Source organism: Chelonoidis abingdonii, chromosome 7, assembly GCF_003597395.2.
Source record: "Chelonoidis abingdonii isolate Lonesome George chromosome 7, CheloAbing_2.0, whole genome shotgun sequence".
Classification (NCBI taxonomy): domain Eukaryota; kingdom Metazoa; phylum Chordata; order Testudines; family Testudinidae; genus Chelonoidis; species Chelonoidis abingdonii.
This window is the reverse complement of record NC_133775.1, coordinates 93572916-93594902: the sequence shown is the minus strand read 5'-3', so window position 1 is coordinate 93594902 and position 21987 is coordinate 93572916. Positions and strand designations below refer to the sequence as shown.

Below are 21987 nucleotides of genomic sequence, written 5' to 3'. Positions count from 1 at the left end.
TGCAGCTGACCGCCTCTGGAAAGCAAACCCGGGCTTGGTTGCGCGGGGATGTCCTGTTTACCTCCACCGCTCAACCACGAGCTCAGATTGCTGTCCAGAGCGGTCACTGAGCACTCTGGGATGCCGCCCCGGACGGCAATAACGTCGATTCCGTCCACCACGAACCCTAATCCGAGTTATCACTATCGATTTTAGCGGCTACTCCTCTCGTTTGGGAGGAGTGACGAATCGATTTAGGAGGCGGTTAACTCGATATAAGACGACGTCGTGTGTGAACGGACACAGCGTATAATCGGTATATTCAGGCCATTAAATGATGTTAAAGTCGCAGTGTAGACCTGGAACCTGTGAGAAACATTACTGCTACTAGAAGTGCTTGACAGCCCCCAGGTGACGTTTTAAAATCCGGTAGAAAAGAATATCAAATTCAAGGAACACAGGAACATTTATTTAGTCCCTCTCTTCACTGTTAGGTATAGAATACAACAGACTCTGGGTTTAGTGGGTTTTGTTTCTTTCCATCCAACAGAATCTCAAACACTTTAAGAACATTAATAAGATGAAGCCACTTCTTTCCCCCAGAGCGGATGAAGTATTTTATGCCAATTAGTGCTCATGCACAGCCTGGATATTGAATTTACATTGAAGAGAGGAGTATTGTCTTAGGACTCGAGTTTCCTGGGTAAGTTTCTATTCCTTTGTTTGCGGGACTGCCCCCAAACTCTTGTTACTCATCTGTATCTTTTTAAATCGTGCAAATATGGTATAGATAGCTAAAGTTATGGAAATCTCCTGACATCGAAGTGGGAACTATGGGATAGCTGAGGAACAGCTACCCACAGTGCACCGCTCCTGAAATCGATGGTAGCCTTGGACCATGGACACAAGCAATCGATTTTGTGATCGCATTGTGGACGCGCAAAACCGATTTTATAACATCGGTTTCGTAATATCGGTTTAAACTACTTCGAAATAATCGTGCAGTGTAGACGTACCTTTAGACTCATAGACTTTAAGGTCAGAAGGGACCATTATGATCATCTAGTCTGACCTCCTGCACAATGCAAGCCACATAATCTCACGCATCCACTTCTATCACAAACCTATGTCTGAGTTACTGAAGTCCTCAAATTGTGGTTTGAAAACCTCAAGCTGCAGAGAATCCTCCAGCAAGTGACCCATGCCCCAGGGCCCAGTTCCTCTTCTCTCTCTACAAGTATTATTGAGTAGCTTCCATATCCTGTTATTTTACACATTGTGTTGACATTTCGCTCTACGTAGGTATTTGTGTCTTAACATCAAGCTGGAAATGTTACATTTTTAAGAGATACCATCCCAGACCTTCAGCTGATGCAAATTGGCCAGTGGAGCTACACTGATTTACCCAGCCCATCTTCTCCCCTTTCAACAGAAGCCCAACATTTTCAGATTAGTTTAAGCCCTTTCCTTTTGGTGAGGGATTTTAAAAGCTGCATATTTATGATGCAAGCACGGTAACTATATATTGAATGGATGTTGGTAGAATACCAGTTGCATTTTGGATCGGAAGATTACTACGACTACTGATTCTTACAGATGGGGAAACTGAGGCATGGAGCAGTTAGGTGACTTGCCTGAAGACACAGACCAAGGTAGTGGTTGCAATGGGTAGTATCCAAGTCTCCCAATACTCATTCCGGTGCCCTATCCATTGGTCATATATTCATGGTGGTTTGGCAATCATGCATTAGCTGAACACCTAGTACGTAGGTTAGTGGTTTTACATTGCTAGCCCTCTGGGGTTACACTTTTCTCATCTCACGAGTTTAGTTAGCAATGAGTGATAATAGGTTCTTCTCTGAAGTATTCCTGATGGTGCATAGGGAACCATTTTACAATTGTCAACATCCTTAGAACATTTTTCCCACTGGTTCTCCATTCCTTGTTAAATAGATTGTCAGCTCTGGAGTCAGACACTCCCCATTTATACACAGAACAGCACAGGCAGCAACACAAGTTTCCCCCTACTGCAACCGTCTGTCAGAGTACCTCAGCTACCCCAAAGGGGTGACAAGGTATCTCTGTCTTGGGACCCATCAAAGCCTTGGTTTCTCTGCTTGTATCTAAGGCTCAGATGCTAGTTACTTTGGGTTTGTGATGATGTCAATCCAGTTTTTAGCAAGGAGTGCACGCTGCCAAATCCCAGCAGACACCCAACGCTTGTCTGATGTCAGTAACAGCTGGTTACTATCAACCTGAGCTAGATTTGAATCAGTAACCTACTAGTGAAAGGCTCTGTATCATAATGGTAAGCCACCAAATTAGCTAGTCCCATTCACCTTTTCCAGTTATTCTTTTTTCTCCCCGGGGAATATACATCTTACTTTTTAGATATCTACTTGTTATATCAAATACTGTACTCAGCCTTAGTGCGCTTATTAGCTTACCATAGCTATGATATTACAAGTGTAACTACAGCATGATTCCTCATGTATTATTCATTAGTAGCCTTACCAGAATTTGGCAATAGTTAGTTGCTAATAAAAATTAAGGCAAACAAACTGGTAATGAAAAGTTTGGCACATAAATAATTCATCAAGAGGAGAAGTTTAACATAATCCCTGTATATTGTTAATGTGTGGGTGGGTGTGTCCATTATAATATTTAAAGTGACACATCTCTAGTAATTGCTTCATCCAGTCACATGCAGGGGCCAGGACAGAGTATCCCCCACTCCCTCCCCATGCAAAATTGGCCAGATGTAGTTTGGAGTTTGGTTGTTTTGTTTTTGGCTTATTATGAAGTATCAGAGATTGGTCACAGCTGGAGATGGGACACCAGACACAATGAACCAGTGCTTTGTGGTAGTACAGAGAATCCTCATTCTAGATGCTTGGCGGGGAGTGTCTTGCTCACCTGCTCAGGGTCTAGCTGATCCCTAGATTTGGACTAGGGAAGGAATATTTTCCCAGATCAAATTGCCTGGGACCTAGGGTTTTTTTTTTTGCCTTCCTCTGCAGCATGGGGCATTGTTTGCCTGCTTGGGCATATCTCATCTAATCAATTCCCTGTCATTGCAGAGCCCTTGGGCATTGCTGACACCTTGGTCTCTCCCATTCTCTCTCTCATGTACACAACAGTTTAGTTTCCATAGGACTGAAATGCTTTTATCTAACTAAAGCCTCTGGACCTAATGTAGGAGTATTTGGGTTGTTATGGGCTTGTGATTTACAGGAGGTCAGACAAGATGATATAATGGTTCCTTCTGACCTTAAACTCTACAAAATGTTAATTAAACAGCTGATGCAAACTAAGCCTGGGATTTTCAAAGTAGCCTGAGAAAGTCTTAGGTATCCAAAGCCTATTGAAATGCAACTCTCTTAGGTTCTTTGGAAAAGCCCATTCTACACAGTTGTTAAACTTCCACAAATCTATCAATCATTTGCTAATTAGTTCATACAGTATTCTAAAAAGGGTTTCAGTTTAGCCCAGTGTCACCTGCCATTTGCACCTAGTCACTTGGGCCTGCAATTCGGGTAGATAAACACACACTGCCATGTAAATATTTATATAGTGCCCTACCAAAACACTACATTACACACACAATTTCCCCACCAGAGAGAGGAGGAGAGAGAAAAGGAATCACACATAACACACACAACAAATGTTAGTCACTACTGCAGGATGTGCAGACGCTGTGGTGTAGAACCTTACCTATATAGAATGAAATGGAATATCTGATACATATAACTTCTGCGCGCTAAACCAAACCTGCAAAGTTCAATGCAAATTTGTGAAAGCTATGGACAGTGTGACTTTATTTATTACATTTTGATTTGAGACACTTCAGGCAAAGACCCAGACTCCATAGTCTAAAAGTGAACCCATTTTAAAACCACTTTGCAGCCAGTGTGAAAACCTAGCGTGGACATTACTTACCCTGTGATGACTATCACTTGCTTGGTAGTCACTGAAGAGTGGAGGGTTACTTGCTAGATTGTACTTGCTACCCTCTTGGAATACATTGATCCTTTGGGCAGTCAGTTTGGCTGATGAATAAAACCTGGATTCTGGTGCCTCTCCAACCCTGTTGAAATGGTCGCCTGAATTAAAGCTGAGGTGGAGAAAACGGTGAGGGGATTCTTCCTCTGGTGGCTCCAGTTCCTGGCCATCTTCATAGACCTGCTTTAACACCCGGCCACTGTATCCCGAAGAGATTTTGAACCTCACTTTGCGGGGTCTTGCCTCATACCTCTGGCTTAGTTTCTTCTGAACCTCATCCATTGATATGGATTTCATGCAGTGTCTCCCAGAAATTGACTCAGCAAAGAAATCTTTGGGTTTACAAGAAAAGCCTCTTTATTTTCTCCCTACCATGCAATGTATAATTCAGGGTTCCTCTTAGGTCCTCTTGTGTTACAGTCAAGCTGACACCACTGTATTAAATATTGATGGATGCTCATGAAATGGAATGTAATTGTGGTGGTGAAATATAAGGAAAGTTTCACTGAGCTCCCCTGAATGATGGATGAGCTGGTTCACAAACATGAACAGGCATTAACTTGGGAAGCATGAAATTAAACTGGGACACACCACTCTCGGTCTATAGCCATGGGAACCCTCTCTCTGTATATTGTGCTCAGAATCATCCCAAATATACCACACGGGCAGCTTTTACTAGTTTTCTGAAAAGGCTGAAAGTTGTGAGGACAAATTCTCAGGAAAAGCAATCCATCTACTCAAATAGGATATGTAAATAGTTCTCCTTCCCATTCCTGCTCTGAAACCCTAGGAGTAAAAAGCTCTATTTCATTTTAATCCAAATGTGTTTCTCTACAGTTTGGTGGAGATCTAATTAAGATTGTCTCTTTCTTTAGCTTTAAATCCCTATTTGTAATTCTCACTGGCTTACTGGGCCTTTTATCCAGTCTGATTTTGCTCATCTATTTTTAAAGGCAAACTCCCCGCCACCACAAGAAACCCAGGAGGCCTGATTCTCCCCTGCCCTGTACCTTGTGTAGTCATTTATGCCTGTACAGTAGGTCTGATTTGGTGCACTCACTTTACACTACATAACGTGCAAGGCATTGGAGGATCAGGCCCAAGGATCCTCACTGCCTGAACTCTTTTCTTCAATGCAGAAAAACAGCAATTGCTATAGCTGTTATGCAGCTATTTTTTTTTCCATGGCAGCTCCAACTGTAAGGCACAGGTAACTGTAGCAAATATCTACGGTATCTGAGAGGAGTCCTAGTTTAGCCTCCAACTGAAGCACCTTTAATATCCTGGCATTCACAATGCCCCTCGTCCATATTGTAGCTAGCAGCTCCTCAAGTCTCTTGCCTTTCAATACGAGGGCACTGTCAAGGATCTCTGCCTATGTCTTAGTGGCATGCACTTTACTGCTCTGGTAAAGTAAGTATTAGGTCTTACTGTTCTCATTCCCAACTGTGCATTTCAGGCTTTTCTTTCATGTTCAGGGAGATGTACGCTAAGTAGCAAAATGCATCAGCAGAATAACTGTCACCTGGCATTTAAAGATCCTTTAACAATCTACTTACATGAAGTACGTGGAGCAATAGCTGCAATCTCTGCCTTTTTGCTTAGAATCCCTGATATTACACTAAACTGTCTTCATAATTAAATGTGATTTCATTGAGTGATGCTTAAACTAAGCTTTCTGTCTGCATCCTTCCCAGACTATCTTCCCATGGCTGAAAAATAGAGCTTTTTAAAGCAACATGTTCTCAATAGATTCATTATATTATATTATCATGACTACTTTATGAAACATTAGGAAGACAACATGTTAACGAATCACTAAGCATTCAAATGGTGCCTGGAGAAAAAATTGTGCAGTAGAGATCTCCTACAAGTATAACACTGAAGTATCGAAAGTGTCTTCCATTTTGACAAGTGCTGCTTTAGTGAGTTTCTTTGCACTTCTGGAGCCTTGCAATAAGCAAATATCACCTTCACCACAGGTTTAAATGGCAAGTATTCTGCCCACAGAATATATGCATACGCCCCATCCATTTCAAAAACACACCAAAAAGATTGTAATATTCATCTTCATCCCAACTTCCTACTTTGCACAAAAATTAAAAATCCAACCTCTCTGCCTAGAATGAATGTGCTTTGTAATCATGCAGCTCAGATCCTACTTAATTTCTATTTCAAATTAGATGTCACCACCTGTGTTTGAAATACATACCATATAAACTGAGCCTCAGTATTGTTCCATTTCTTTATACACAAAGACCAACTTACATTAATTTGATACGAATCTTACTTTACAAGGGCACTTTGGTCTAATGATTTTTATTTTAGGTTAAGAGAACAGGAAACAAAAGTAAAGAATCCATGACACAGTGCAGTGTGACCATCCCTTCTGTAACAATCTGTACTTGAACATAAAATGGTTGCTGATAAACTCCATAGTCATTCATAGGTGCTGTCTGATTCATGAGAGAGTGATCATTACTGTCTAGCTAAATACACCACACATTCATTTTGGCCCTATTATTTTAGGAATGGAATTATAACTTCATCCTCTCCATTACTACAGTTGTTCTCAAAAACCCCAATGAGGATCAGGGCCCTGTTGCACTTGGCATTTTATCCTATGCATAGTGGATGCTATGAAGAAAAGCCTAAGATGGTTATGGGAGACGAGACAAATGGGGTATCTAGGCTGGCATCACTGGTCCAGCAGAGGGGATAAAGGGTAATGTGATAAGAGACTAGGTCAGATCTGTAGGAAGCAGCAAAGCTAGCTTGAAAGCAAGAACTTGCTGCAGTGGGGAAGGAGGGACTAAAAGCATTCAGATCAGGAAGTGCTCTGGAAGCTAATTTTAGCAGTCACGTGTCTGATGGACTGAAGGACAGGAGGCTAGTGGGGGCATTGAGGAGGCCAGAAAGGAAAAGTTTAGAGTAACGAGAGAGAGGCATACACGAGAGTTTTAGCTGTCAGGCTCAAGAGAAAAGGTTGAATCTTTGAAATGTGGAGAAATAATGTCAATGTTTGGGTATAACCTGAATGTGAGGGGAGAAGGAAAGGAAGGAGTCAATGTCTGGTTATGAGGCTGAAGGATACGGTGGATGGGGTATTAACAGTGGCAGAGAATGGGGGAAATGCAAATGCATTTGGGAAGAAATAGAAGGCACTCAGTTTTAGCCATCAGAAATTTAAATTGTCAGTGGAGGAGGAGATGTAAGAGAAAGAGAGAGATTCCTCTACTCTTAGCTTCCCCTCCAGGTTCCTCTGCCATAGGGGACAATCCATCCTAAGTTAGGGAAAGGTGTTTACTCAGAGAGGTGAAATTCACCCCTTATGGGTATAAGTGGGACATACAGTAGCAAATGCAAGAAGAACCAGTGGATAACATTTCCAAATGCACCTAAGTGACTTTAAATGAAATTTTAGCTCCTAACTCATTTAGGTGCTTTTGAAAATTTTCCTTGATCACTTTTGAAAACTTTACCCACTGTGCATATTTTAATACCCTACACTTAGATTTCAAATGCAATTCATTGTTCATACATTATAAGCCCTGTGTGGACTTTGGATACTTTGCCGAGAGAATTGGGTGCAGTTTCCCTTTATCATCTTTTTATTGTATTTGCTCTTTGTATTTAGGAACCTTCTAACTGTTAGGGTTTGAATTCTCAGAATTGGCCTTTTCAAATCACTCAGCTATTCTTGCACTGGAATAATGGTGCATTATTCCATTTTATTCCTAGGATAATGTGCTTCCAGCAAGTGGTGATAAGCTCAGAATAAAGATGAGCAAATTTGGGATGCTTTTAGTTTTGCACAATCAAAAAGATGGTGATGTGTCTAGATCTGGGTCCCATTTTACCTAAAATCTCCAAGTTTGAAGGATGGAGGGTTGAATAAATGACACTGGTTTTTGCCCAACTCTAGCCCTCGATACCTTATACGTAGCATTCTCCCCAAACCCCAGGACTGTCTCACCATCACCACCTTTGCTACTATGCCTGGTGGATACTAACCAACTTTTTAAGAGGCTTTTCTCTGCAGTCACTTAATTTTAAAGCATCTAATCTCTACCTCTTTCTGAATCCTTACCCAGTAAAAAGAAAATTCCCTAGCATTTCTGACCCCACAGGGATGATGGCAAAAATTCAAGAAGAAACTTACTTCCTTTTTAGACAGCTACTGGCAAAATCTGACATCCTTAAACTGACCCCACTATTCAGCCCACGATGGCTGCATTTGAGTCTGTGGACTATCAGATTTGACCATGTCAATGTTCTGACCCTCAGTGAATCAGAAACAGGAAAAGGTGACTTGTCTTTCAAACAGGATGAGACAATTTCACTTTACCCATTGAAGCTAATTTTGCTGAAGATATTATGCTGATTACAAGAATTTTGTATTATCTCATAATACCAGAGCATGTACTTAGGGAATGACTCATCTCAGACATCCCTATACCCACCTGCCCGAGGAAGGCATAAGTGCAGCAGATGTCCGGGAGCCATATTCTCTGCCAAGGAAGGGGGTCTCTCATTATTATAGATGGGCTCAGACTTGAACCAGAAATCCAGTACATGTGCCAAAATGCTATACCAAGGAGAGTCATTTCCTAAACCCAGGTTTCAGAGTGGTAGCCATGTTAATCTGTATCAGCAAAAACAACGAGCAGTCCTTGTGGCATCAAGACTCCTCGTTGTTTTTCCTAAACACAGTGATTCAGCATATTACACTTCCGTTTGATATCAGGGAAAACCCTGTAAAACAGTTTCCCACTTCAGGTTAACCCAACAGACATCATTCTGTGTTTTTTAGTGGGAGTTGAAGAAGAAAAATGTTCACTCTGGCTCCAGTTCTGCTTCCATTAGTCAATGGGAGCATTGCCATTGTTTTAATGGGCCAGATTTTACTCTTGCTGGGTAGTATTAAAGAAGAAAATGATCCAACTGGGAGAGTACAGTACTCCTCTAAGTAAGGGTGGGCAAAAGTTAGCCCAAAGAGAGAAGGATCAGACCCTTTTTAGCTAAAGTAAAATGAACTAGAAAAATTTGGATATTCATTACTAATTTCAGCAAACCTCAAACTGAGCCAGAACTCCACCACATGCTCCAGGAATGAGGACCCATCAGACAAAGTAGGTGAAACAATGTACATAATTTGTACATAATGTATCTCTACACAGAGATCCTCCTAGTGCAATGACATTGTGATGTTTAAAGAACAAGAGCTGAACCTAAATAGTAATGTTAAGTTGGCGTTTTTCCTACGTGAATACAACTGATTTGAGTGTACTAGGTCTTTCTCTTAAAACATTTGCCCAGTGCTAGATTAGAGAGACGAGATGATAAATCAGCTTTGCTTCTATGGATCAGCTTATAGAACACTGAATATAATCACTAACCCCACCAAGGCACACTTAGCTGTAGCCACATGAAAATCACCTTTTAAACATAGATAATACATTTCATCCAGATATGCCCCCTAAATAATATAGTATCATGAAATACAGACACTTCTGCCCTAGGAAGGAGGCATGAAACAGTGCAAAGTACAGTGCAGGTAAAGAACATTTAGGCTAAGAACATCACTGTAAGCTTTACCCTTACACACAGTGTCATGGGACCTTTAAATGGTCACACATCAGGACTATAGATGAGCAAATAATTTATTCAGAAATTATTACTCTTTATTACTACTTTTAAAGTAGCAACCAAGATCTGCATCCCTTTGTGCTAGGTGTTTTACAGAGTCAAAAGATATGTCTATGTTTAAATCAAACGTGATTGCAGTATATGTAGACATGCCTGAGCTACCTTTGACCTAACTAGCTCAAACAACGGCAGTGAAGCCATGGCAGCATGACTGTCCTAACAGCTGGAGTACATACCCAGGCTTCCGGGTCTGGTTGCATAGCCCAGGCCTCTTCCTGTTTCTACGTCCTGCCTGGATAATTCATTACATCTCAGAATGAGGTTTCCCTTGTGAATACTTAGACCTTCAACAGCTGGTGTCCCTGAATAGTCTCTAATATTTTGTTGGTTCCACAAACATTCCTGCCAGTGAACTTATTCGTTATCTTTAGGGTGCACAAAAGCTGTGTGAACTGGATAGAAGCCAATTGATAGTTGTGACACTGGTAAACCATATGCCAGCACTGGCCAAGGCCATAGGCATTAGCTAAGAACTGATAAACCCATAGCTGGAAATCTAACCAACTCACTTGTATGCTAGTTTTATTCAAAACAGGTATGAGTCTTATAAGAATGTACGTAGTGTTTAGAGCAGTGGTGCCCAAACTTTTCCTGTCACGCCCCTTCTTACTAGTAATGAAATCTGTCCACACTTCCCCTCTCCCCCACATTACTGTACAGTAGCTCAGCAGAGGAGCCTGGGCTGAAGATGGAGCTGGAGGCAGAACTGGGGATTGGGGAGGAGCTGGGGCTAGAGGCAGAGCTGACCTGGGAGCAGAGAGGGAATGAGGGCAGAGCTGGCCTAGAGGTGGAGCGGAGCTGCAGCTGGGGCCAGGACCAGAGTGGAGCTGGGGGCAGAGCATGGTTGGGTGGCACTTCTTTCTCACCCCCTATGGGGGTTGGCCTGGGCCCTGCCACGTATCCCTCCTGAATGCTCCTTCCCACCCCCCCTGGGGGGAGGGGGGGCACACCTCACAGTTTGGGGACCACTGGTTTAGACTCCTAGACATGCCTATATGTTGCTGCATGCATTAATCTCCTTGTCATGTTAGTATTCCATGCGATAAGGAAATAGGGAAGTTTTGCTTTATAACAACTTTGAACATGTTTGCTCTGATCTTGTGAACCCAGGCACAGGAATCATCCCCACACTCACCCATTGAGGAGATCTACCCGTATTAAATGGGCCATTAAGAAACAGCATAGTACAAGGCTTGGTGAATAGCCCTATCACACCTGGGAAACGCTATGTGCAAGGAAGCTCGTCTGGTGGACTGGAAGGCCGGATGCAAACATAAAACAGAGTCACAAGACAATGTGTTGTCTCTTTGCTGTTTGAACTCTCATAGAGCCAGAGACATTGAATGAAGGCAGAGATCCCCCGAGGTTCACCCTGGGTCTCCCTGGAAAGACATTTTCAATTAACAGATTACCATCTCTGTCATGTTAAGGAATAATAGTAACTCATTTATGTGCATATATTTGCTTCCTTTAACCTGTAAATGATTCTCTTATTTCTGTTTCCTAGTTAATAAATTTTTAGTTAGTTTATTACAGAATTGGCTGCAGGCATTGTCTTTGTTGTGTGATCTAAGATACAAACTGATCTGAGGTAAGTGACTGGTCTCTTGGGACTGGAAGCAACCTGAATAGTTGCGATTTTTGGTGTAAGGGACCATTTATCACTAAGTCCAGCTTGCTGGGGTGGCAAGATAGACTGGAGAGTCTGTGACTCCATAGTAAGACTTATTCAATCCAGGAGTTCACATTTGTTACTGGCTTGGTGAAATCTAATTACAGAACATATCACCAGTTTGGGGTGGTCCACCCTGTTTTTGACAGTCTGCCTAAGGTAGGCACTCGCAGGTGTGAGTCACTCCAGATAGCATGACAATAATTTTCCTGGAAAATTGTTGCAGTATTTGTGCTGCTCCGGAAAGGAACTTGAGCCCAAATTTTCAAACTGGGTGCTTAAAGTTAGGCACCTAAAGGTAGGCAGTGTGATTTTGGATGTGCCTGGGGCGGCGCGGGGCCCGTGACATAAGCGCTAAATTTCTAATCTGCCAGGGTGAGCACCCAGGCCCTGCCCCCACTCCACCTCTTCCCTACCCAGTTCTGCCCCCCTCCCCTGAGCCCTTGTTCCTGTATCCCCGCCCCCAGCATCTCCTGACACTCCAGGCAAAACATCTTATCCACAATAGGCACTGAGAGGGAGGGAGAAGCACTGATCAGTGGGGCCCACCAGTGGGCAGGAGGCATAAGTGGGAGGATGTGGTAGGGGATGCTTCTCCTTGCCCACCTGCCCCTCCCCCCCAGTTCACTTCCTCACCCCACTCGCCTGCCAGCCTCACATCCCCACCTCCCTCCCGCAGGCCCCCGCAAAGCACAGGTTCCGGGGTGGTCACTCTGATTCGCTGTACCCTAGGGACAGCTCTGTCCAAAGTCCATGGGAGCTGCAAGCGCTCTGTCCCTTTTGCAGACAGAAAATGGATTACTCTTCATAGTGCACTTCTGCACATTTTCCCCATAAAAAGGGGGCTTCCCCCCTTGGAAGCAAAACGTTATGTGAAATTGCACAAGACTAACTGCAAAAGGTCCAAAGCAGAGCACAAGAACCAAGGAAAATGGGGCAGAGAGCAGCACTTCAGAAAGGACACAGTACACTTTTCTTTCTCGTGATGAAAGTGTTAACAAAAGCAAAATCCCAGTAGTTGCAAGTAGGTAGCTTTTCTCCTTCATTAAAGCCTAATAGCAATAGTATGCTGAAATGGACAGTCCATCCAAACAAAAATATACATACTCACCCCATGCCCAAACCAAAGCTTCCTAAAGTGCACCTCCTGCTAAGATTTTGAAAGTGTGTCTATTAGTCTCCTATTTTCCTGCCACGTTTTTATGGAAACGTCTTACCATATAGTGGTAGCTATTGATTAGATATATTCAGTTTCCCAAGAAATGCCCAATGAGTCCTGATATCAGTGAAAAAAAAATCACTAAATGGTTATTAGTAGCTGCTAATCCTTTTTCTTTGATTTGCTTAAACACTCCAAATCCTTAGTATTCAAACTTTTTGTTCATGTCTGTTAGAAAAAGGGCCACATTCTGTCCCCATTATCCCCATGCAGCCTTATTAAAGGGCACATGCGTAATCAAACGCAGAATCTGATCCAGTGAGACAACTAGAAAATAACTCCTTATCTTCGCTTGCTCATTGCCCTGGTTATGCATGTACAACGTGGGAACTGCAAGATGCTATCTGAAATCAAAGAGAGTTGAGAGTACTCAGCAGCTGGCAGAATCAACCCCCTGATGAGAGACTCCAGTTCCATCTTCAGAAACTGAAGGTGCCTCTGGTGAAAGTGAAACCCATCATGGTCTGAGAGGTTATGCTCATGACAGCAGAGAAGGGGGTGAAAACCACATTTGCAACTACAGCACAGAGGCTTAAAACCACTAAGAAACAGAAATCAGTGAAAATTACTTCAAAGTGGCAAGAAATTTAACTCAGAAAACACATCAGAGCTAGTTAAACAATAGCCAGAGAGATAAGGAAGTGTTGGGTCCTATTCGGGTGTTTCTGAGAACATGTCAATTCCTTTAGTGTACACAAGGAGGAGCAATGGAAGGAAAAGGTAAAGTGCTTCAGAGTTCAGCAATGACCTGCATACAAGCATAGGGAGAATGCTGCCAGCTGGCTAGCAAGAGGAAATTCTGATATTCTTTATTTTTAAAATAAACGCCTATAAAAAGACCTACCTTCCCCTCAGTGTGAGAGTGGGCATCTGTGAAAACCAAAATAAGTTCCATCCTTTGCAAACTGCTCCATTTGTGTGTGAACTGAATGCACACTCCTGGGCTTTGATTAACCCTCCAGCATGATAGACCATCTCCGCCCCCTTGAGTAACTCTCTGTTTTTTCTATTTCTCTTCCCCCTGAACTCCTGATTCCAATAGCCAGGGGCAGCTGATTAAAGTAGCCAAACAAATAGTGTTTCTGCTGCTCTCTCAGCCATGCTATAAAAACCTGCCTTCCCTTTGTGTACCTTTCAAGCTTAATTTTAATTTTGTTCTCACAATGTAGTTTTTATGCAATCCTCAGTCAGTGAGGTGGACATCAAAGGGTATGTTTACCTTGCGATGAGAGATGTCATTGCAGCTCAGGTAGGCACACCCACACTAGCTTTAAGCTAGCTTGATATATTTAGCTATTCTAGCCAATAGCAATGAAGCTGCAGTGGCACAGGCTTCGGTGTGGGCTGTACAAGGGAACTCTGGGTAGGTGGCTGAAGCTGGCACTACTACATCTACACTGCTATTTTTAGCCATGCCAGCTAGATGAAAGCTAGCACAGATAGGCCCACAATCACACCTCCGATTGCACTGTAGACAGAACCTGAGTGACATCAGTGGTGTTGGCATGTTACTGCAGCCACAAAAACAGGCATCAGACTGAGGCCTGCTTTCAAAATCAGATACTCCAATCTTTCATTTTCTCGTGCTCCACTATGAGTAAATTGTGCTAGCAGAACAACCTGTTGTTAGCAAGGTTCTAGAGCAGTTTCCCTTACCAGCATGGACATTGATTTTTTTTTTTTCCTAAGGACCAAGGCATGATATAGCCTAGCCCTTACACGGCGTGGGTTTAGGGCATGATTATCACATGATGTCCAGATAATGTAACCTGTCTAGGCCAGTCAGGGAAACCATGTTACAATCTTGCCAAATACAGTATATTTTTCAACCATGTGAACCTCTCTCTCTCTCTCTATTCTGTCTTTATTTATTAGACTGATATGAGATCATTTATATCTAATTCTCCAAATCTCCCTAAATTGTGACGATTAACTTACATAACAGTAACAGGTTAAAAAAAACGCTTAGGAACAGATATCTGAACCTCTGGTCTCGTAATGCAATGGAATAAGGATACATTTGAGTTACTTTAACTCCAACTCTCCTGTAAACTGTACCTCAATGCTGAGTTAGGGGGCTTTACCCCATTACAACCCTCCCACTCAGAGCTTTTCCACCACGTGGTCAGGAACTGTAGTTTTTCAGTCAACTTTGAAAAATATGCTTCCTTCAGTGGCCAATCTTCCATTTTAGACAGAAGCCTGGGCCATTAATATAAGAATTGATGTGCTCCTGTTGGCTAGAAACACTTGGGAACCATAAACGGTGATATATTGTTGCAAATAATGCTCTCATTTGCATCTGAGTTTAATTAGGTAACTCAAGTCTGTGGTCAGACCTATGCAAAGAATTGAGACCAGCTTGCAGAAGCTCGTTAGACAGCTGCTCGTGTCTGCTGCTTCTTGGAAACCTATTCTTCTCTTAATAAAGGTTATCAGTATAGGTTAAGGCTTTGTTAGGTGATTCTAGGGGGATATTTTGTAATTCTTCAGTGCACAAAGGGAAAAAACTGGCAGGAGGTAGAAAATGAGAAAGAGATGGGGCCTTAACAGGCATGAAAAGGAAGAGGCTGACAAGAAGAAAAACTAACAAGCCCCCTCATATATACTTCCTATCCCAAGCTTTGGGTATTAGTGCAATTAGTACAACCCATCCCCAGGCCTGACGAAAGGGCTGCAGTTCTGAAGATGACGTCCAAGAAAAGCTCACAACACAGCTGAAAACTGGACAGGAGGTGGGGGACAACAGGCACCCATATAAGAAAAAACTCCGAATATCAGGACTGTCTCTACAAAACTGGGACATCTGGTCACCCTATGCACAGAGCAGAAATGGCTTCAGTGTAGTGCAAGAAATGTGAAGTAGACAGGTATAGACAGGATTAACTTACATAACAGTAACAGGTTAAAAGAAACATTTAGGAACAGATAACTGAACCTCTGGTCTCGTAATGCAATGGAATAAGGATACATTTGAGTTCCTTTAACTCCAGCTCTCCTATAAACTGTACCTCAATGCTGAGTTAGGGGGCTTTACGCCATTACAACCCTCCCATTCAGAGCTTTTCCACCAGAGATCTTTGCAGTGGATTGAGTTTAGACTGGGTTTATAGCCTAGGCGTGAGGCCAAATGACAGAGAGATTTCAGGGTTTGCGTTCAACAGTGACAAAACTTCATGAGCTGGTCTCTCTACATTTTAATTTAAATCACATCCAATCCCCTCCTTGACTGCAACAAGATTTTTAGGGATAGGAGAATGTATTGTGGCCCAGATCCCCAGAATTACATGATCAGTAGGTTGCCAACTTTCTAATCGCACAAAACCAAACACACTTGCCCCACCTCCTTCTCTGCCTCTTCCCTGAGACCCTATCCCCCTCCCTGACCTTTCTCCAAGGCTCCGCCCTGCTCACTCCATCCCCCCTCCTTCTGTTGCTCACTCTTCCCCACCCTCACTCACTCGCTTACTCATTTTCATCAGGCTGGGGCAGAGGGTTGTGCAGGAGGGGGTAAGGGTGAGAGCAAACTCCCTCCCAGAGCTTGCACCCTGCACCCCCTCCCATGCCCCAACCCCCTGCCCCATCCCTGAGCACCTTCGTGCACCCCAAATCCTCAATTCTGGCCCCACCCTAGAGCCCGTACCCCTAGCTTAGAGCCTGTACTCCCTCCCACACTCCAACCCCTCAGCCCCAGCCTGGAGCCTCTTCCTGCACCCCAAACCCCGGCTGGGGGTGCAGGCTCTGGGGTGGGGCCAGGGATGAGAGGTTTGAGGTGTAGGAGGGGGCTCTGGGCTGGGGGATGTGAGGGGTTTGGAGTGTGGGAGGGCACTCCGGGCTGAGGGAGGGGATTGGGGTGTGTGAGGAGGTATTGACTTTGGGCCAGGGTATGGACTCTAGGGTTGGGTTGGGGCCAAGGGGTTTGGGGTGCAGGAAGAGGCTCCAGGCTGGGGCTGAGGGGTTGGAGTGTGGGAGGGAGTACAGGCTCTAAGCTAGGGGTACGGGCTCTAGGGTGGGGCCAGAATTGAGGATTTGGGGTGCACGAAGGTGCTCAGGGATGGGGCAGGGGGTTGGGGCATGGGAGGGGGTGCAGGGTGCAAGCTCTGGGAGGGAGTTTGGATGCAGGACAGGGCTTGGGGCCAGGAGTTGGGTCATGGAATGGGGTGCGGGCTCGAGGAGAGAGGGGACTCAGGGCTGGGGGTTGGGGTGCAGAAGAGTTTTGGGGTGCGGGCTCCAGGTGGTGCTCACCTCAGGTGGCTCCCTGGAAGTGGTGACATGACTCTCAGCTCCTAGGCAGAGGCGCGGCCAGGAGAGACTGCACGCTGCCTCCACCCACAGGCACTGCTTCTGCAGCTCCCATTGGCTGTGGTTCCCAGCCAATGGGAGCTGTGGGACCGGCGTTTGAGGTGGGGGCAGCACACAGAGCCCCCGTGGTCATCCCTCTGCCTAGGAGCCAAGAGACATGACAATGCTTCCGGAATTCACACAGCCTGCCAACCCCATGCCAAGTAGACTTTTAATGGCCCAGTCAGCAGTGCTGACCAGAGCTGCCAGGGTCCCTTTTCAACCAGGTGTTCAGACTGAAAATCAGACACCTGGCAACCCTAGTGGGGTACTGGAACAATTTTTGCAGTGGGGGTGCTGATGATGAGTTTGTGATGGGCTGTCTGCATTAAATTCTCCAGAAATGTTTTGAACAAAATCAGTTGCTTTTATTTATTTTTTTTTCCTGTGGGTAAATTTTCCTGCTAGTGTGGGGGATCTTTAAGGTTTGCCCAAACAAACCCCTCAAAAATAATTAGGAAATGAAACAATCAAAAAAACAAAGTCAGCCTGTCATGCTAGTCATCTCCACGGCCTGGTCAGCATTAGCCTTTCTCTTGCCAAATTAAGTACTTGAATGTGAATGGGGGTGTGCACGCTGCCCTCTACTGAATGGAATGAGACCTTCTCAAATGAGTGGCATAGGCCTTCTATTGTTAACAACTAATGGAAACTCAGCATTGCCAACCCTAAGTGTTCAAAAATCGAGTCCCTCCCCCCCATCAAGAGATTGGTTTAAAAATTATATTTAAAAAAATAATAAATGTGGTATTCTTTTTATTTGCTTTTGAGTTCTGCTCTGCTGCTGTCATAAAGTCCCAAGAAGCCAAGCTATGCAGCATGTGGCAATTCTGAAGCAACAGGGAGCCACTGGCTATGGATCTGTTGCAGTATATACATGTTACTTTAAATATCCAGAAGAAAATCAAGATCATCTCTGCCCATCTTGGCTGCACAATATCCTATTTTCATTCCACTTTAACAATCTCCAACATGCTTTCTCAAGGGAGTATTATTTACATTTCATTTTAAAATAATGCACTCCCTTCCGGACAGATGCTAACCTATGCAAATTCTATTCTGAACTGACCTCCATATGGTTTACATTACATTCCCAAATGTCCACTGAAGATAGATTAAAAAGACTGTTGTTATTATGTGTAAAATACAATAGTTGATTATTAAATATTTATTGAGGTTCAATAAATCTCTAATACACACACACACACACACACACACACACACACAATCCAGCTGTTGCTAAGACTTTAATATATATATAGGGCTATATATTGGAATCAATTGATATATGTTTAATATTAAGGCTGGTCAAATTTTTTGTCAAAACAGCTTTTCAATGAAAAATGTCATTTTCGATTTTTTAAAAGATTCTATTTTGATAAAAATTTGTCAATTTTGAAATAAAATGAAGTCAAGCACTTTGATAATTTTTTGAATGGAAACATTTTGATTTTTTTTTGTTCCAAAACTAAATTTTTTTAATTAAAAATATTAAAGTTTTTAAAAGATCAAAATTGGAACTAATTGTATTTTAAATCAGAATGAAACATTGCAATCAAAATTATCAAAAATGGGGTTTTGGAATTTTGTTTAGCAGGAAATTCTGTAATGTTTTGGTTTGGACCACAACAAATTTCGTATTTCCCACAAGATGAAAAATCCGATTCCTGGCCAGGTCTACTTAACATGCAGTATAACCATTTTTATTAAATCAAAAATGAATACATGCAGGCAATTCCTTGTACTAAAGGACATGGCCAAGTGCTGATTTCTCTAACTATGCTTTATTCTGAAGAAGTCACCAATAGAGAGACCCAAGTCCCTGAATCTCTGTCCCCAAAGAGTGGTCTCAAGACTTGACATTGCAAAGTGGAAATGTTTCTGAACCTTCTTTTCTTTGTATTTAGCTTTACAACAGAAAGACAATGCACTATTAGGGGAAATGCACCACTATGAGGAACTTACCTAAGATTCCTGTGCCATTTAAGTCCCCCTGGAGTCCTATTTTGACTTCAGTGGAACTGTCACATGAGCGAAGTTACGCATATGCTTGTGCTTTGCATGATCAGGCTGCAATTAATCTGTGACTAATCGCAGCTGTAGAAATAAAATTTTCTTTCTAGGAACATTCACAGGACCAGAGCTTTGCTAGCAGAAAGGTTCACACTATATCTTGGGGGAGATGAAGCCAAAATTTTTGGTAACAATATTTTTTTTTATTGTTTCCCCAAATCTGGACTGAAGCCACCACAATTAAACAGGCAGACAGTTTTGTGTTTGGCTGCGAGAATTATGATATATAATAAACTATGAAATATTGGTTTCTGATTTGGAAGATTTGTGGGATTTGGGAGTTTCTGTTCTCTTCTCTCCGAGTTCCACTATTGTGTCCATTACTGTGGTTTTGTGTTGTCCTATTATGTTATTATAGCAAATGTAATGCATGTACTAGACATGCATGTTTTATTGTCTATGCTGTATGTCCAGTATCTATCGCCAGAATACAGCAGCTATGTACACTTGGTTGCACTGGCCACATTTCAGACCAACGTGACACATTGCCCTACCAGAAGCACAGAGTGAGTTCACCCAAATTACAGCTTCCAAGAGCGTGAGACGGCTACTAACACAGACAACTCACCCCCAGCCTTCTCAGGCTAGGTATTAGTTTTGAACTTTGGAAACACAAGTAGGATCTTCGGTTGCTTGCCAGCCTTCAGAGAAAACAACAATAGCAGGTCTGTGTGATGTATTTGTGAGTGGGTAGGAGGACAAGTTGTTAGATCTATAATTTGTAGCAGCTTGGAAGTGGCACCCCCACTCCCTGCCGTCCACAAGCTAAAAAAAGAGTCAGAATTCTATGATTTCCCCAGAGGAGGAGGAGTGTGACATCCATTTACAATACACAACATAACAGCAGGCTTTTTCTATATTCCCAAGTGAAACGCTGTCATGCACATGCCCTCTGTCAGCTCTCTCCCCCACCACCACCCACCTCTTTCTGACACACACACACACTTTTAGTATGTGACACCACCCATACATAGCTCCCTTGGTTACAGCCCTGTGTTGAGGGCTATGCAGAGGTATTCTGGAGCTCATGGTTATGCAGGGAGTGCAACTTATATTCCCCTAATTAGTGAGCAAGCTCTGTATCACCAGCTCTTTGGGTTGGCGACAGCCCGGCAGGCACAAGCAAGAAGTAATCCCTATGCTCAAGAGGGTCTGGGGATTGCTACTACGGCCAGTCACTGTACAAGAGGGACAGGGTAGCATTGATGGAGGCTCACTTTACTTATTCAAGCCACTTGGCAAGCATTGTCGTCATTACAGGCAGAGTGCAGAGAGGCTCCTCTAAGTTAATGCTCAAGCATTTCTTTTCCATATCTTTCTCAGACATTTCCATGGGCTGAAATCATCCACATTTATGCTCAGCTGGAGAGCGAATTTTTTGGGGCAAGTTTGAGTAAAAATGGCACAGGCATTATTGAGGACAACGAGTGGGCAGGGAAGGAATGGCAGTACAGTTTGGTTTTATTTTTAAATGTTTGCAACTTAAAAATAAAAAAAGAAAAAATTAAATTCTAGTGTTGCTGTTTCAGTAGAACGTTGAAATAGGTGTTTCAAATCGATTTGATCCCATATCTGTAGACACAGGGACATTGTCTCTGTATCTGTAGAACTCAGTGGGATGTGGTCCTGAGAAAAACTGTTTTGATTGGACAATGTACAAGGGCTTTAAAAAAAAGAGAAAGACTGCTTTGCCCATGTGCACGGATTGTTGTTTTACAATAGCAGGATTTTCACTAATCATGTCCCAGCATTCCATTGACACTGAACATGCAGGTGTATATACACTGAATGGAATTTCACATTTTATATGATCTCTCCACAGTCTTAACTCTGCTTACACAAGCATATGAAAGTTAAGTGGAATTTTTATTTTTAATAAATAGGAATGAATATACATTATGATATGTAAAGCTGCTAGTGAGGCAAGGCTGAACACAAAGGGAGGTCAATTGATCTAGGTTCTATTCCTGACTCCGCTTCTGATTGTCTGTATGACTTTGAAAAGGCACACAGTCTGTTTTCCCATTCTGTAAAATGGGATGATGATATCCATCAATATATGTGAAGTGTCAAGTATCATGATCTTTTACTGGGCCAACTTCTATTGGTGAGAGAGACAAATTGGTCCAATAAAAGCTATTACTTCACCCACCAATCTGACTACAACAACACTTCACACAAGTATTATAATGTAAGACATTGTCTCATAACATCAGAACATGGGGATGGTCAATGAAAAGGTGGCAAATTCAAAATCCATAGAAGGATATGTATTTGTCACGCAACATATGACTAAACTGTGGAACTCACTGCCACAAGATGTCATTGAAGCCTAAAACTCAGCAAGGTGCAAAAAAGGACTGGATATTTATATGGATAATAAGAATATCCAGCGTTACAATAATTAATGCTGATGAATTTTGGAAGAGAGATATTAAACCTCATGCTTCAGGGTTTAAAAACAAACTCCAATGCTTAGTCTCATCCTAATCCTTAACCAGATGGCAGATTATCCCACATTGATTTAGTGCAAGATGGGTTTTTTGCACCTTCTTGTGATACATCTGGTGCTGGCCACTGTTTGCAGTGGGTTACTGGAAAGACGGACCTTGACTCTGAATCAGTGTACCTGTTCCTATGTTACGGAACATACAAGAATGTGCAGAAATCTTGCAAAGTTCTTCAAGGAAAGACTTTACATAGGGCTGGTTAAGGACATTTTGGGCTGTTGTAGTTTTTCTTTACAACACCCCAATGGCATTGACAGCCTAGAGAAAACAAAGGTGACGCCTGCTGCAACAGCTGAGCTCATTAAGCCTTGACAGTCAGCAGGGCCAGGACCATTGTTAATTATAAGTATCAAATGGAAGATTTAAAATGAAAGGGAAGGCCTGACAGATGTATAGCTCCAGACACATAATTATAAGAGGAACATTGCTAAATCAATGGGCAGGCAAGATGGTCTAGGCTAGTAGGCTGAGCATGGTGCACT

The 21987-nt window shown here is 42.8% G+C and overlaps 1 protein-coding gene across 1 annotated transcript in view; it reads right to left on the bottom strand.

The window, feature by feature from the left end:
* The window catches only part of GRXCR2 (glutaredoxin and cysteine rich domain containing 2), a 17567-nt gene extending 13304 nt beyond the window's left edge, over nucleotides 1-4263 (bottom strand). The window contains exon 1 of the mRNA XM_032801507.1: nucleotides 3919-4263. Coding sequence (XP_032657398.1) covers nucleotides 3919-4263 — 345 coding nt within the window. The remainder of the gene's footprint in view (nucleotides 1-3918) is intronic.
* Nucleotides 4264-21987: the final 17724 nt, after the last annotated feature.